The sequence below is a fragment of the Geospiza fortis genome, unplaced genomic scaffold (genome assembly GCF_000277835.1).
Source record: "Geospiza fortis unplaced genomic scaffold, GeoFor_1.0 scaffold888, whole genome shotgun sequence".
In the NCBI taxonomy this organism is placed as follows: Eukaryota; Metazoa; Chordata; class Aves; order Passeriformes; family Thraupidae; genus Geospiza; species Geospiza fortis.
In genome coordinates this window covers 42,258-60,440 of record NW_005054577.1, presented here as the reverse complement: position 1 = coordinate 60,440, position 18,183 = coordinate 42,258, and the positions used below count along the sequence as shown (strand labels likewise).

At 34.9% G+C, this 18,183-nt stretch overlaps 1 protein-coding gene across 1 annotated transcript in view; it reads right to left on the bottom strand.

Annotated features, from left to right (window-relative positions):
* Positions 1–18,183, bottom strand: part of CACNA2D1 (calcium voltage-gated channel auxiliary subunit alpha2delta 1) — a gene marked incomplete at its 5' end in the record, with an annotated part of 194,225 nt that overhangs the window by 147,397 nt on the left and 28,645 nt on the right. Inside the window, one exon of the mRNA XM_031064270.1 lies at positions 5,530–5,659. Coding sequence (XP_030920130.1) covers positions 5,530–5,659 — 130 coding nt within the window. The remainder of the gene's footprint in view (positions 1–5,529; positions 5,660–18,183) is intronic.

Sequence of the window (18,183 nt, the reverse complement as noted above, 5' to 3'; positions counted from 1 at the left end):
TATAACTTTAGATAGAAGTCATGGTCAGCTTGATATCAAGTGATTATGCTAGACCATCCATCCAATTAAATTAATGGTACTAATGCCAGAACCAAAATATAAATGCCTCCTTGCAATGGAGGATACTGTTCAAGTTGTGTGGCCTTCTGGATTGTGACAGAAACAAACTTTTTTTATCAAGTTAAAAAAACTATTTCTTTTTGTTTATTATTCAAATAAGAATTTAATTCAGGGAGCTTGAGCAATCTAACTGGGGGGGAAAAAACCCAACTGTAATTGTCAGAGCATAAAAAGCAATACTGACCCTAGAGTTCTTAAGTTTCTGCACTGGTATTTTCCTTCCAGCTTTAAAATTGAACCAACCAGGCTGTACGTAGGGACTCAGCTGCAACTAACATTTGCTTTATAGTTACCCCAAGCCATAGTCTTTGGTATTTAAAACAGGCTGACACTGAAATTCATTTAAAGGTCTACTTCACTCATTGCATGTTTTCACAAATAGCTCCCTGATTAAAATAATGGAGAACTAAAAAAAAAAAAAAAAAAAAAAAAGTCAGAAGTTACAATAATCTCACATGCTATCTGCATGAGACATACATAATATCTATTTCCAAATTCAAAGGTGTGAACACACGCAAACTCAGAGACTTGAAACAATCATTTTTCAATCACTGATGTAGTAAGCCTGCCCTATTCACTTATCCCTTACAATAAACCAAGAGAAGATCTTCAGTTAGTCAACTATCACAAAAAATATATCAAGAGCACTAATCTTAAAATATGCTGAACTATTTAATTTAGGTAATAAAAGTGTCTTGGCTGTCTGTAACTGCTATTTAAAATAAATAGAAAAAAAAAAGCCCACAAACACTTTATTGTCTTCAGATATTTAAGGAATGCAGATGTAGCGCATCAAAATATTTACAAAACATTTATCCATATCTGGATTCCTTAATAAATCTTATTTGTTATCCACACATAAGACCTTCAATGAATACATGATAACACACCTTTTCCTAGTTTATTTAAATTGGGGGTTCTTTTGGAGGGGCAATCTGGTCACACTCATGGTTTCATTTCCCAGTATTTCTGCAGGTTTTATTCACAGAATCATAGAAAGGGCTGAGTTAGAAGGGGCCTTAAAGATCATCTACTTCCAGCATTGCTTCCATGTGCTGGAACTCCTTCCACTAGACTGCTAATCCCAAATGGTATTTTTTTTCTTTTCAAGCTCTTAGCCTGAGATACACAAGATTAGTAGAAACTGTACAACATTTTAAAAATTCACCAAGAAATAATATTCCGGTCAAGATAAAAATCATTGTAGCATATAACATTTTTTTTTAATTATTTCTAACAGTTTTTATTACCCTTAAGTGATATACTGGAGTACCAGAATGTCAAAATACTTAATCCATAACTAATTATTTACATATATGATGCACCACTAGAAAGACAAAATTTATGTCCACTGCCAAACTTGATATCAAATAATATATAATAAATACAAGACTTGAGACAACAGAAAAATTTTGACTGCCATGAAAGGGGAGTATGAAGCAACAGTATTTATATTTTATTATTACCAAGGTATATGAACCATTAATTACTTGTAACTCAGTATTTATGCCTTGTTTGATGGCTTTGGAGAAGGGAAGCCCTTTTTTCTTGCTGGTTGCTGTCCAAATGTATTCAAAATTATGTTGTCATGTTCATGACATATTACTTTCAACCTGACACTTTAATCAGCTCTTCCACACTAATCAAGCAATGAGTGACATGTGGAAGCACTGTTTCTGATTTAAAGGGAGTAAAGTAGGAATAACCACACAGAAAAAAAGCAAACCTGGTTTGTATGCTTTGTCTAACCCCTCACCTTGCTGTCATCTTACTGCAACAGTTCCCATACCTTCTCGGTGATTTCTCATTGGCAGCTCCTCACAGCACTGACTCCTTCTCCTTCACAGCAGAGCCAACAGACTCCAACTCTCTCCACAGCACAACCAAAAAACCTCCAACTCCCTTCACCACCAGTCAACAAACTCCAACTCTCTCCCCATACAGCTAACCCACTCTTTTGTAGCACTCGTCATTGGACACGGCTGTGGCCTATTAAGGGCAGGCCTGCTCCTAATCTTTGGTGATCAGTACAGCTGCAACTCCTCAGGTGTGAGACTACCTTCTGCAATATCTTTATTTTCTTACATTCTATCCCTCCACATCAACTGGAACAATAGCACCAGTGCAGACATAGGCCTGGAGGAATCACTGCAGCAGATGGGAAAAGTGGATCCCAGACAGCCAGGACATGTGGTGTATCCACTGGGAAGATTAACCTTGCTTTCCTTGTGCCAGGGATTTCCTCTTACTTCTGGCCTGCAGTTCCTATATTCTGCTAAGTGATAAGCAGGGTACAGTTTTAATGAGGATTTAGAAACAAGACTTCAGCTATTACTAATAGGAGATGCATGACTAATTCCTAGTGCATGTGTTAGAAAGAGGACCTGAGGGTCTGTTCTGTTTTCAGCTGCAGATTGATTTTATTTCAAAACCTAAATGGGCCTCTTGAAAAATACTGAATTAAAAGTCTGTTCTGGTTCTATTTTAGTGAGATTGCCTCCTTTCTTCAATCCTTAGAAACAGGCAAGTAAATTAACTCCTTAGACTTTCTCCTGTCTCTGCATATGTTTTGGCACAAGACCCAAAAAAAGAAAAAAAAATAATAATAAAAAAAAGAACAGCTTTAATAATACTTCTTTCTACAATCAAATAACTCACAAAGTAATAACCTGGATGTAGTAAATGGATATTTTGTTATGATGTATCTCATATTTTTATGGTGAAATACATGAAATACTTCACAAGAAGCTCTTCCTTATATTTCAAACAAAGCAAATCACTATATATGTAGGAAGAAAAGGATATTATTTTATCGACCACACTAGATTTTAAGTAGGTTGTGCACCATTACAGAATTATTAGACAAAAATGTTTCCCAATTTCAAAAATATAAGTGGACAGAAATTCATTATTTGATTCAATTTAAAAAATCATTAATAATCATAAGTACTAAGAATACAATAGAAATGAAACAAAAATAGAAAACATTTTAATGGATATCATATTGATTATCTTAAAGGTCTCTTCCAACCCTAATGTTTCTATGATTCTATGGTTAAGAGTCAAATTCGTAGTTTCATACAGAAAATAATTAATTACATGAAAACGCGTGATTGACAGGCCCAAGTGAAAATCCAGACCTCGTGTGGCTCTAACAGTAATTGTCCCTCTCCCCTAGAGACAGCAACCTGCTGATGTAAGAGGCAAGAGAAGTGAAAACCAATCTCAAGGAGGAACAGGCAAGTCAAATATCTAGTCATTGAAAACTGTTCTGTGAGATTCAAAGAGCAATTCTTTGTTTCTCTTGGCCACCTGCAAAGCATATACAATAAAGGAGAAAAAATGAAATCTGCTTGCTGAGACATAATTCAGTCAAAAAAAAATGGCTGCCAAGCTGTAAAACTTTTGAACTATGTCTCTTCCACTGATTTTCAGAAGGATTCATTGTAATGCCTGTGTGGCAAATATTTCCAAGCAGATTGGGATTTAGACAAGGAATTGCAGATAGCATTTTTAAATGTACAACTGCTCCCTGTTATACTGGACACTGAAACCTCCCAAGAAATGACAGGTTTGCTTCTGTGAACAGGCAGAAAAATGACAACAATGTTCAAGATACCTTATCTGTCTTTCTAGGGTTATAAAAAATTGCTTGTAGATCATAATGTGAAAAGAACAACACTAAATTCTACTTTTGGAAATCTGTTGGTGAATGACTACCTCACAATTGCTCACTTGTGTTTCCGATGACACATGAACTTTGTAACTATAAAATAGAACCTGGTGAACATTTTGTGTTTATTGACATGAAATCTGTCACTTTTAGGTATTCTCAAGCTGTTATCGCTGAAAATTCCATCTGTAACAAAAAGTTACCCAGACATACAAGAACATGATTTTTCTGACACAGAATTACAGACTTTGTGAAAATTTTCTAGGCTTCCACTTCTCTGATAATTAATATAAAAAAACCAGACCCAAGAATCACAAACCATATATGTTGCACATGCACATACATTTCTCTGTCTAGAAATGTACATTTCTTTCTGCTATTATCATTTTATTAGATACTAAAATTGTGCCTTTCCTGTGGAATTCATAATCTGTCTTCCTTTTCAGATTTATGGGCTGTACAGGAACATAACATAGTATACATTTTTAAGGGATATGTGTCCTCAGGAATTCCATTTAAAATGTTAAATTCAACACAATAAGAAAACATTTTATGTACTGTTATGATGACAATCTTATACCAAAGTTCACACAGCATTTATAAATATCCTCATAATTGGAGACGAGTTTTTTTTCAACATTTTAACAGTGAAGTATCAATTCTCTTCCAAAAAATAAAAAAAAAAAAAAAAGGAAATGGCCTGTCACTTCTCTGTAATCCTGCAATTAAGGTGCACTTTAGCACTTAATAAAACCAGAATCCCAGAATAATCCTTTAGGTCTGTCAGTCAAGCTCACCATATAAGAATACGAGCTACTATGATTCTTTCCCCCATCATTGTGACATTTCCATTTTCATCCCTGTGCCATTTAGGGAAGCTGCACGCAACTGTGGCCATGAATTTTAAAAAGCTCAGGTCACACTAGGGTCTCTTTCCTCTTGATGAGACTTTAAAAGAGGAAAAAGACTGAATACTTGGAATTAGGACCTTAAATAAAAAAAATCAAAACTTAAAAATAGAAATCCTGTTTAATTTTTCTCCCCACCTTTTAAAAAATATGCAGCTCCTTTGAATGCTGAAATGTCTTTTTGTTGTGTAAAGATTTTTGCTTGATGATGAGCACAGGGACTTATTTCCATCTTGAAAGATAAATACTTAGTTTTGAAATACAATTAAAGAATCCTCATCTGTATATGCATATATATATTATTTTTTGCATAGTTTAGAAAGACTTTATGTAAATTCTCTGCCAGTCTGCTACTGCAATTCTAGAAATGCACTGGTTAAAATATTGGTACTACCAGCTCACACAGCTTGTTTCCCTAAACTGTACCAGCTCATGAGATACTTAAAAATGTTTTCAGAACTCATCCCTGCCTGAGGCCAAGCAGAGTGTAAAGATGAGCTGTCAAGAATTGTTTGTATTAAATGTGAACAGCACAGAGAAAGAATGGATTAGATCATCAGAATATGCAAGAGTTTTGTTTCACCTCCAGTTACATTTGTGAAACTCAGATCCAGTCCTAATGGATCTCTTTAACTGCAGCACCTACCAATTCAAAAAATTAATCATATCCCTAATACAACACATCTGTGAAGCAGCACTGGAAGAAGTAAAGGTGACAATAGCAGCAAACCTGTACTAAAAATGGAGAAAACCATTGTTTGAAGAATGGGAAACAAATAATGAGCTTAGTATTAAAATATAAAATCACTTTGTTCACATGCCACTTACAGCCTTCATAAATATCTGTGGGTATGTGGACTGCTGCATGTTGGTAAGATGTTTGCCGTCGGAAAACAGGATCGTCCTCAAATACTGGTCTGATTCTCTGGCTGCCAGATTCAGTTTCATTCTTTTCAGGCTTTTTAAAGAAAAACATGTAAAGGGCAAAATATTAAAAAGTGTGCTAAAAACAATGCCACTCATATTTTCTCTTTTTACGTAAAACAATCATAGCTTTTATTTCATTGCTAACATTTTGCATTTCTATATAAACACAATTATTTTCTCCAGGTCAAGGAATACTTGCACACAGTTTGCTTTCAGTTTCGATTTACCCAATGCAATTCAGTGAAATGAAGACCTGCAAAAGAAAAGTATGAGCCTAAACACCTTACACACTTCAATTTGATAACTGCACGGAATTTTTACACCCATTTTATTTCATGTATTTCACCCATTTTTAACACAAGGCAAATTAATTACCTTTTATTACATGTAATAATTTGCACCAAATCTTAAATGTTACTTTTTTTTTCCCTTCTGCAGATTATATCACAAATCTAAAAATGATACCACCCATATACACTGCATAAACGATTTTTCAGAAACATAGGTGTACATCCAGACAAAGCAAGGAAATTAAGCCTTAGAATTTCTGATTGAATCAGATTTCTTTCATTGATTTATTTTAAGCATGTCTCAGTGAAATTCCATGTACTGGCTACATCTGTCCAAGGGGACAGGTCCCTATACACTTAGGTGCTCACCATCACCTGCCTGCCTTGGGTTCCAATCTTTTCTCACCTGTCTTCACCCTTACACACATTTCTTGATTCCTTCCAATTCATTCAGTCAGTTTGTACTAGTTCTTAAACATTTTGAAAAGCTGAGATTTTTCTGAAGTGTGGAACCAAGGACGTAGTGAAGGCCAAAGAGATGGGAGTGCCTTCTGGGAGTGTCTCTGCTGCAGCTGGAACAAGAGGCCCCATGCCATGGGTCCGCTGCTAAATAAAGCAGTAATATAGCAACTATGATACTGAATAATTACTCAGGCCAGCTATTGGAGGCAATTATAAGGATATTTTTAATATTATAGAGTCATTAGTTTTTGAAAATGTGCTATGCTTGATAAATAGTGCTGACAATGAAGCACCTGATGGTCAGTTGGGCATGTGTGCTGAGGCCACTCTGTTTATTATCCTCTATTTATCTATTTATGTATCTATTTATTTATTCATTATTATCTATCTATTTATCTATTTCTCTGTTATCTAAGTATAGACAGATAAACTTTAGCTTATCCACACCACCATGTAATGAAACTGCCTATGTTTTCTCATCTGCTCCATCTCAACGTAACAGAACAAATATATGCCATTCTAAGTACAGGTTCAAATGCTGCCTGAAGTAAGCCTAAAAACCTGGGTAGGTTTTAAAGAACTGGTTTCCTTTGGAAATGCAAAGGGCAGAACACATCTAACCAGTGACAGCCACCGATTTCAACAACCCAGCAGTGTTGTGCTCATCACTGCAGGCTGCCTTCATGGTGAATGAAGAAGAATGGGAATGTTTAGAGCGCAATTCATCTTATCCTAATTAGACACCTATTTTCCCATGACATGAATCATGCTTTAGCAGTGCCTCCTACTTTTGATTGATTGTAGAAGTAGCTCTAGTGCAAATCACCTAGATGTAGAAGTCAGCAATACAGCTGCCTAGAATTAGATGAGATGAATCTCACAAGTCTACTAAACTTCCAGAAGAAAAGAAGCTGGATACTCATGTTGACTATTTTTCTGCAGTATAGCTACTACATCTTATGCTGACAAGGTCAATTTGTTGTAAGTATTTAACCCCATTCTGGGAATGAGTAAGAGTTTGGGAGGGGACATTGCCAGCACAGCTGGCCCAAGATGATCAGAGATACTCCTTTCTAATGATGTTATGCTCAATACTACAAGCTCAGAGAAATGAGGAGAGAGGGGACATTCATCATTAAGGTGGAGTATTTGTAGAGCAACTGCTGTGTGTCCTAAGATCCTACTTCCCAAAAAGTGTTTGGTCATTTTTCCCACTGCTGGGAGAAAGTAAAGAATATTTTTTTTTATTTCCATTGCTTCAATATTTGGACTTTGCTTTTCTTTATTAAACTGTCTTTATCTCAATCCATGAGTCTTTTATGGTTTTATTTTCTCACTGCTGGAGAGGGTGGTGGTACAGGAGAATGTGAGAGACAGCTTTGTGGGCAGCCAGCAGCCGGACAAGGCTCACAACCATCATAACTCACTTGGAAGGGTGCAGACTAAAGCCAGGATCAGTAACAGTCTATGCATCATATGATTTGAAATGACACAACATTATGACAGCTTCAGACAATGTAATTTGGTTCAATTTTTCATAGGTTTCTGTTGTGTTTTTTGCTTGGGTGTTTTTTTGCTTCTATATTATCCCACAGGATTTTTTTCATGCTCCAAAACTGGTATGCAAAGCATTACACAAATTCTGGAGTTCTTTTCATAAGTTATCTTTTAGCTTCAAGTTGCTCAAAGTAATGACTTTGTCTAATTATGCAAATGCAATCCCAATAGTCAATCATTCATGTGGCAAAATCTCCCTTCTGTTGGGAAGTCATTTGATTAAAAAAACATTCTAACAGTCTTACTTCTAAAAATTAGTAGCAACGACTACAAACCCTCAAGGCTTTCACAGTACACTTCAGAAAATAATTGAGGACCATGAGGCCACATAACCATACTAAAATACGTGAATGAGTGAATGTCAAAAGATTCATTTCAACTAAATTTCCACAAGAAATATATGGGAGGGAATGGGTATGGTAAAAGAGAAAGGGTGTGAACATAGAATCAAAGAATATCCTGAGCTGGAATGGACTGACTAACCAAAGTTCATCAAAGTTCAGCTTCTGGCCTTACAAAAAGCAATCCCAAGAGTCACACATTTTTCCATCCAGTCCATCTTAGCAGGTCTTGCACAAAAGTTTTCATATTACAATATATTTAGATTTTTGCTTGAAATTCCTGAAGCATCACAACATAAAATGATCATGTTTCTTCTAATTGATATTGCAATTTCATTCCAATTAATAACTACAACCTTTCAGTCCTTCCATTCACTCATATGCTATGAAAGAAGCTTCATGTCTACTTCCACAATCTGATCAAACATTGTTGAAACTGAAACAACTTAATTAATTATGACCTGAATGTCTTAAAATTTAAAAAAAAAAAAATCTACTTCTCACATTTCTAATAGCACACACACACACACAAACACACAGGTCCCACTGAAAAGACTGTGACTGACTGTTGTTATTCCTACCAATAGTCCATGATAACAAATCAAAAAACCATTAATCTAAGAACTCTTCCCAACTTCATTAATGCAGGCAATGGATTTAAAACCACATAAAGTAATGTAGATACTTTCACACCGCTCTCGTTGACCTTCATGGCAGTATTTTATGATATACAGCTCTGACACTGAAATAACACATCAATCTGTCCAAAAATCAAAGACAAAAAATAACAAAATCCTTTAAAAATTTTGAGGTACCCTCACACAGGAACAATTTGTTCTGTAAATCTAAAGGTGTCTGAACTAGTTTTGTACACAACAGGTAAGTTGTTAAAAGTCATTATGTGCTGAACTCCTCCTGACAAGACAAAATTTATACTATAGTGGATTCTTCTACAGAAAAGAAATCTAATTGGTTTTAATTTGCAAATTTTTGAATTTTAAGTAGCTTAAATCTGAAAAAAAAAGATAAAAAAGGAATGATTAAAAAGGAAAACCTCAATGTTACTAATTATTTTAATCTTGCATTTCAATGAAAAGCCTGACAGATTGTGGTGTCAGTTGGTACCGTTTTATACCCAGTTAAACTTTGTTCTCAGAAAAGCAGCAAAACACCTATTTTGATGGAAAGTGATCCAGCATGTGAATATAATTAAAACCCAATTCCAACCAATTTCTCTCTCAAGTCAGGAGCTGAAATACAATCAATACTGGCACAGAAAAATCCCACAGGAGACAGTGGCTGAAGATTAATTTTCTATCTATTCAAACCTGGCCTTCACTTATTGCATTACATTGTTACCTACCACTGACAGTCAGCAAAATAACTCACTCATTTCGCTACAATGAATTTCCAGACCAATTTCTTTCTCCCTTGAGAGGTAGATAAAATTCATTTCTCTTTTCAGTTCACATTTGCGCCATTTTAAGTTGTTTTTTATTTTTTTTTTGTTAATAAATAAAGTTGGGGTTTTTTATGCGTCTATCATTCACCATCAGGATAAAAGGAAATTGATACAGGTGCTAAAACACAGGAAATGAGGTGTTTTTGTAGCTATTCTTTGTGATTATTTCTAAATCTTTCTTGGCATGATGTCCAATAAACTGAAAGGTACCTTCTGCATCATTTTATAAGCCAAATACACAGCAGAAATAATGCAACTTCTCTCTAGAGTGCTTTCTGACCATAAATTAATGTATTTACATGAGTTTACTGGAAGCTTTATGCCAAGAAGTTTTACTGAAATATTTGTCTAAAAAAGAAAACATCCCTTAAAACAAAATTGATAAAGATCATTTCAAAAAATTGTGACATAGTCTAGCTGCCCGTTTTACTGCAGCCAAACTTATCCTGATTCCTTTCCACAGCATTCAGTTACTTTCCATCATCACAGCTGTAAAAAGATGAGTGGATTTTCCATCTCTACTAATATATTTTCATTTAGTTGAAAAATACTGGTTATTGTGGAAATGAGAAGGCTTTTCCATTAGTATAAAAATTATTTTTCCTTTTTGCAGATGTTGAAAATACAACCAGAAAGAGGACATTATTTACCAAAAAAAAAAAAAAAAAGAACATCAGCAAAACACAAAAAAACTCACCACCAAAGTGAAGCAATCTTCAGTTGTTTTCTGAAAGCAGATTCTTTTCAGAAACAATTTAGAAGTTGCTCAAAGCATAATAGTAGATTTAGCATCATGATGAAAGAATAAAAGTAGATTTCTTTCAATTCCTGAACTGATATTCAGCCATTAACAATGACACCTGCCTGCTTTCATATTTATGTAAAACAGAAAGGAATTGGTTGCTGGTATTTTCCATTGCCTTCACATCCAGGGACTGTGTTCTACACAAAACCTCACTCTCTCTACCACCACCATAATTTTAAAGAATGAATGTAGAGATGGAATTATAATCGTTGTAAATAATTAATAACCAAATTTCTTCATTGGTGGTTCCTCCCTGTATTACCTTTCAGAATTCTGGAAGTTTTCTATTTTCATCTCTAGCTTTCAGCCTGGTTTTTATTTCTGAATATCTGCTGAAATTTCTAAATGTTAATTTTTAAACAATTGGGGCTCACTTCTTTTAATTGTCGCCCAGATCTACTCTGTACAAATGAAACTGGCACATACAAAATAAGCACAGAATTTCTCCTATGCTCAGTTCTGTACTCTTTTATTCTTTTTCTGTTTTAGTTAGTTTTACTGTTTTCCTGGGGGTTTTTTTCCTCCCTGAGGAAAATAATCCAGTAGAACCACATACAAAGCCCCTCTAAAAATGCTTGTGGCCCTATTAAAAAGTTAAAGCTGGACCTAAGAAAGAGACTAAAATGGGACTTTGCTCGAAGCACACAGCTCAGCAAATGCCTGCAGCAAGCAAGGGCTGGGGGCAGCTCTTCTAAGGACTAGGAGCTAATTTTGAAGAGCAGCTAGAATGAATTTCTAATAGCCACAGCACTTTTGCTGCATTTTAGATAATGTAATGAGAGCATTGACTTCTGATAACATTTTTTATTTCCTTTTCACTAGCTGTGGTTTTCCAGCTGTGGGAAGATTTCTGAGAGCATTCAGGTGGCTGTGATGGAACTGTGAAGAGTTTATTTTGTTTTCACTCTGTGTCAGTGAGGGACTCTGGTCTTCCCTTTGCAACATGATGATTTTAAGTGACATCCTTCTGCCTACTCTTAGGGACCAAACAATTAAAAGACTTACAAATAAAACAAGAAAACAGTTGGCTCAAAAGAACCAAAATATTTTCTTGTCATACAACAGGGAGGTGTTAAACGAAAGAATATATGCATACACATATTCACATATATAAACATAAGAATTTTTTTCAAATATAAGTAGGGTCTGGGTAGCTTCAAATAGGCAACTAGGAGGGAATTTAGTAAGGAAATAATTTATATTTGCATTTGTCAGTGTGCCATTCTCAAGGTAATACAGATAAGAGCTGCTTTCAGTGTTTTCAATGTTTCCATATGCTTCTAATGGATCAGTTGATTACTACAAGTCAATGACAAAACAAATGGAACTCTGGATTGAGTGTTGATATTTAAAACAAAGATAATTTTTCTTATAGAAGTAATTTAATTTCCAGCATTCTGCCAACTGAGTAATGTCAGTACGTACCAAATACAAAGTCAAAATAATTTAAAAGTATTTATTTGCCTCTTAGGCTAATTTTTTAATGCAGCTATCTTTTTCTATGATAATTTCTATACAGCTACTTACAGGCTTGTCCCTGTCTACTGCATTCAGTAGATTTTTTTTTAGTATGATATTTTTAGATTGTGCAAAACCATGTAAGGGAGATTATACATTCATTTATCTGACCTTTATGGTTCACAGCTTCTGATGAGAACTTTTAGATAGGCACAACATTATTATATATCTCAAACATAATCGTGTTTTCTTTTATTTGTATTTTGACCTATTCACAAAATTTGATGCCTCATGACTTTGGTTTCATGAATTAATGAATCCTGGATGAAATTAATTGATCAAATGTAAAGACCTGAAAATTTGGGAACAGACTTTTTTTAATTTTTTTATCTCTTGATACAAGACAAAGGGTAATAGTTTATAACAAAAAAGAGGGTAGATTCAGACATGATATGAGGAAGAAGTATTGAGAGATGAGGGTGGGAAAACACTGGGAGAGGTTGCCCAGCGAAGTGGTAGATGCCTCCATCTATGGAAACATTCAAGGGAAACATTCAGGAATTCCATTCTACGGAAACATTCAAGGTTGGGTTGATTTGGTCTCTGAGCAACCTGATCTAGTTGATGATGTCCCTGCTTATTGCATGGGTTTGGAGCAGATGAACTTTAAAAGCTCCTTCCAATCAAAACTATTTTATGATCCTGTGAAAATATTGTAACTTTTAAATGAATAATAATCTAGAGAAACAGATTAAAACATCTGGGGTTTCCCATTTTCTTCAGGTGGAAAGATTTTCAAAATAGAAATCCAAGCTTCTGGAAGTCTTCTTCCGTTTAAAAGAGTTGACATTGCATCTATGAGGGTGCCTTAAATACCATAATTCAGGTAATTATATACTTCTATAATTTTCTTAATTTCTGACAAAAAGGAACATTTATAAGGTATCATTTTTCAATAAACTAAAAAAAAACCTTTAAGATTAAAATATAGTAATAAAGGAATTGATGACAATTTCTTTTTTAGTTATTACAGATTGCATGTGACCTTCACTACAAATCTACACAGAGTCTGCTGCAGTAATATCAGTATGCAAAAAATTCATTTCTGTCCTGTCCTATTTTCTCTTGAGCTACAATGACAGGTAAAATGAAATGTGTATTTAAATATTTAAGCACATAAGAAATGTAAGACGCATTTATCTTCCTAAAGATAAATGTGACTTCCCCACCCCGAGGTCACTGAAAACCTCTCCAATCCCCAGAGTGTTTCAGGGATGATGGAGAGCTGCCTCACAATGACATCAGCAGCCCTGGATCCATCTCAGCTTCTCCCATGGACACACGTATGTCTGATTAGCCTCAGTGGTCCCCAATTCCATCCCTTCCATTCCTGAAGGTTCAGGCAACATCTCCCTATCCCTCCTGGGTTATATATCCTGGCCATAAGACTGGGGATCATGATGTGTAATCCCATGTGAACATCCCACCCTGGTCCTCTTCCACATGGGATGATGGTCTGGAAAACTCAGGGCTTTGTGACCAAGGTGTTCACCAAAAGTGATCTTCCTGCCTGCCCTTAAATAATCAGGTGCTGCACGGATCTGCCTACTTCAGCACTGACTGTGGCTTCACTAGATAAGATAATATCATTACACAACTGTGGGAATATAAGATCATACCAGAAGAAAAGCAAATCTCCCTTTAACTGATTGAAATGCTGCTAAGAGTTCAGAAAAACCCAGTTAATTAATAAACAAACAAACAAACAAACAAACAAAATCCTTTAAATTCCATAGCCTCCTTCACTGATCTTCCATATCCCATGAGTGTACTCCAATAAATGTAATAAAATAAAATAAAATAAAATAAAATAAAATAAAATAAAAATATCCATTGTTGACAAAAGTCCTGTAAAATACTTAGTCATCTAAATTTCAAGACCAAAATGCACTCCAGAGGATTTAGATTTTTCATATATCACCCAATTAAATTTCAAACTAGGAACTGTTCTTCTCTTATTGGAATAAATTACCCTGTCTACCTTCTACTATCCCCACATCTGATTAAAGTTCATATCCCTGGAGAACAAGAACTGTTAAATCATCTTAATGCTTCCTTGGGAATTAGTTATAATACCAACTGAATGTGCACACTTAATTAATTAGATTTTTTCATCTGATGCAGTTGTCTTTGCCATGTTTTGCTAAGCCATCACCTGATCCTGCTTCACAGTTCATTCTTATCTTCAGTCATACTGGCTAGGTCTAAATTTTGTACATCCTGCAGCATACCAATTTGTTATTGCTCCTTCTTCTTAATTTGTACCTTCTTCTGTGTCAATAACAACATAAATAACAGCACAAACCTGCTTTGAGAAGAAGGTTGGACTACATCACCTCCAGGAGGCCTCCTAATCTATTTTTTTTCTGCACTAATGGGGCTTAAAACACCATAGAAACATCACAGGCTAATTCATGGTCACAAAAATTTAATGCAGCTTTTCACTAATTAAATGACAGCTGTATCTAGGTAGACAAAGGCTGTAGGTAACACTAAACCATGCACTGACCTGTGGACCACAGACTTTCCCTGCCGACTAAACACCATATCACAGTTTAAGTAAAATGCCATAACACTATTAGACTAATATATATATATTAAACTATAGTCATAAGACTATTTATATGACCTTTAAAAATGCTAGCACGGTGAAATCCTAACAGTGCAATAATGCAGAAGAATATCATTCACCGAAACTAAGGGGAGTGTAAGAAAGATAATCTGTCCAAGTAAAGAATCACATCAGAGGAAAGCCAACAAAATAACAAAGAAAAAAAAAATGCAACCAACAGGAAGAAGACACAGGTCAATCTGTAGATTTTGAAAGAGCTTTTTAAAATGCCAGGAAATTAAAATACTTATGTAAAAGGTCAGCTGAAGTTTGAATTCCAAAGTTTTTAGGTCTGGGCAATGTGATTTCCCATTGGATTAAAATTTATTTTCAATACACACCATAAAAAGAGCTACAATAATTCCTTTAATGCCCTGTTTTACACATCAACACTAAAAACTCTGGAAGATTTCAACTCTGTGGATGATAATAGATATGATTGTCTCCTTCAATCTGGAAGGAGATTCCAGACTGAAGGACTGGTTTTTTCCCCCCACCTGGATCTTTTTGGTTTTTTTCCCCTACCTATCCTCCAAAACTCAAAAGGGACAGAACATGTTGAGCATGACTATGTAGAAGGGCCAGGGAATGTGATCTGGCCCTTTACAGATTTATCAGCTGGTTCAGAAATGCTCCTGTTTGCAGTCAGGGGCAGGGCAGGGACAGGACCTGCATTTCATCACCTACGCTACACTACACACCACATCGCCACAGAGAACTCCATTTGAATATTAAAATATTGTAAGTGGTCCTTTCCAGGATTTTTGATCTAACTTGGAATTTTCAAACCCTACCTCCACCTTTGATCAATCATATGAAAACATCAGACTGACTCATTTGTTTTGTTTTGTACAACTTAAAAGTGTCAATGTGACCCACGCATTCCAAAGCAACACATCAGAACACTCATACAACTCTGGGATCTGGCAACAAAGTGATTGCTGAAAATCACTGCCTCAAATGCTATAAACATCCTGTGACAAGTTCAGCTTTTGGTCCTGCTTTTATTTACCAATAAACAATTACACTGCATTCACTGCAATTGTTATCACTCGTGCATTTGATATCAGTAGGAAATATCCTGAAGCAAGAAATCTTCCATTAAACTGATGAATCACCAGCTTTAGGGCTGAATTCTGATCTTTGATGTGGCATAAACTCAGCCTCCATGGGGAGACTTAAAGCACGGCTCTTTTGTGCAAATTTGCCTTCAAGGTAGGACTCTCCACATTAAGAAGAGTCTCATCTTTTTAGGACACTGGCAACTACAGTTATCACTCTTGCCATTATTATTTCATAACTCTGTTTCACAGATAGGTAGGAGATAGCTTTGGGGCAGTCATTTATTTCATTATCATGTATTTTTCATTTCAAGCTTGAACATATGTTCATCTGGGAGAAGGGAAGACTTGCAAAAGTTTGAATAAAGGAATATAAACCTGACACCTACTTTTTTCATCATAATAATAGAAAAAAAAAAGAAAATAATAAAATAAAAGTAAGAATCTCTGCTTCCTGTGACAATAGATCACTATAATTGCAAAAGGAAGCTCAAAGGAATGCCTTTTTTCCCCCTGTGGGCTGTACTCAGGCTTACCTGTAAGACCTTGAAATGGAAAGACCTGAATATTTCCCGGTGATACTTGGTAAAAGGAACACATTCCCCTTTGAACAATGCAAAAAAAGTGCTGGTACTAAAGCAGACAAAGTCAATCATATCCTCACTATCAGTTCCAATATTTCCAAAGAATGGCATCCAAATCACTCTGTCAGATAACACAGGATTCCTGATGTGAGAGAGAAATGAGTTCAACAAGAACATTTAAAATTTTCCAAGAAAATCTGGAGGCCAAAATACCATGAAATTACTAATATTAGGAAGTCCTCTTGTATATAAAGAATGATGAACAATAGATGAAAGATAAAAACATAAAAATATGGTTTTCCTGCTTACTCACTTCTTCCCAAATATGAAAGATAAAATCCCGTGCATTGTCTTGTAACAGAATTCATTTCTATAACAGAACCTTCACTACAGAAAGGAGTGTGTATTTTGGCCATAAATACTATTTTACTATACACCACAATGCACAAGAAGCAACATTCTGCAGTACAAGTAAATTAAACACATTTAAAAAAATATAAAATATGGATCTACCTTATCATGGAAGTTCATTTTAAAACATGTTCATTCAAATTAAACTATTTCAACATATGTACCAAAGTATATTCTATCTAGAATACACTAAGTTATAAAATCTATGAATTTGTTGCATTTTTGAAAAGAACAGGAAAGAGGTTTGGAATATTCTCAGCAACCAAAAAAGTACGACAATTAGGAAGTTCTTTATCAAAATGGAATGAGAAAGGAGTCTGGATGAATATATCAAAATTTCTGTCCTCATTTCATAAAATGTTAGGTTTATTACAGACTTTAAGTATTAATTCCAAGCAATACATTCTAGTATCAAAAGTTATATGTTCATTTTCGAGATTATATATATAATTAAAATTAAAATATAGCTAAAAATATGACATTTACTAGAAATGAAAATGTCAATGAAATGAAAATAAAAGAAATTTTTCTTCTAATGAAACTTCTCTAAAGTTATCAAAAGTTACTTACACTGGTCCACCACCAGTCCTACTCTGACAGTCTTTCATTATGAAAGATACAATTTACACTAGCACAGATTTCTTTCCTTCTCATGGTCCAGGTCAGTTTAAGAGCAAACTAGGAAACTACCCTGTCAAAATGTGTCCTCTGTCTATGTTAAAAAAAAAAGAAAAAAAGAAGAAGACTAGGATAAGGCATTTGTCTGTGCAGATAATACCCACTACATCACAATGAGGAACCAGAGCAAACAAAAACTCAAGAGAATCCATGCCATATTTGTAAGAATCAGAGTACCTGGTGGCACAGATGCAGCCCAAGTTCTCAAAAAATTCAAATTCAAAGTATCTCCATCAAACTCCACCCAATAAATATTTCAGTCTATTTACAGATTTAGTCACTAGCCCATTTTAGTATCATCATTCTCCAAGAATGTACAAAATTTTGTCTAGAACAAGCAGTAAATTATGTTTTCCAGTGACATTTTCACATGCCTCATTCCACCACATACCATCAAGAGATATGACAAACAGAAAATATAAGAACTAGGTATGTAAATATGTATAAATATCCATTAATATGGGCTGGTAAAAAACCTTGGTAGGTTCAGACAGAGAAGAAATTAAATCTAAAAGTAGGTGCAACTTAGACACATGAAGAACAGCAATCATAAAAATAAGCTCTAAAGAGATATGCTGTGTGTACAACACCTTCTTGTTGGCACCTCCTTGCAGGGGTGTGCAAATCACAGTTATTGGTAGTGTTATCTAACTTGATTTTCTAATCTCTATGACATAGACTTTGCCCATTTACTCATCGTAAATGAGAATAGCAGAAATTCTTTATGACTAATATTAACAATTTCTTCAGTATCAAAGCAGTAAAGGATAAAGAG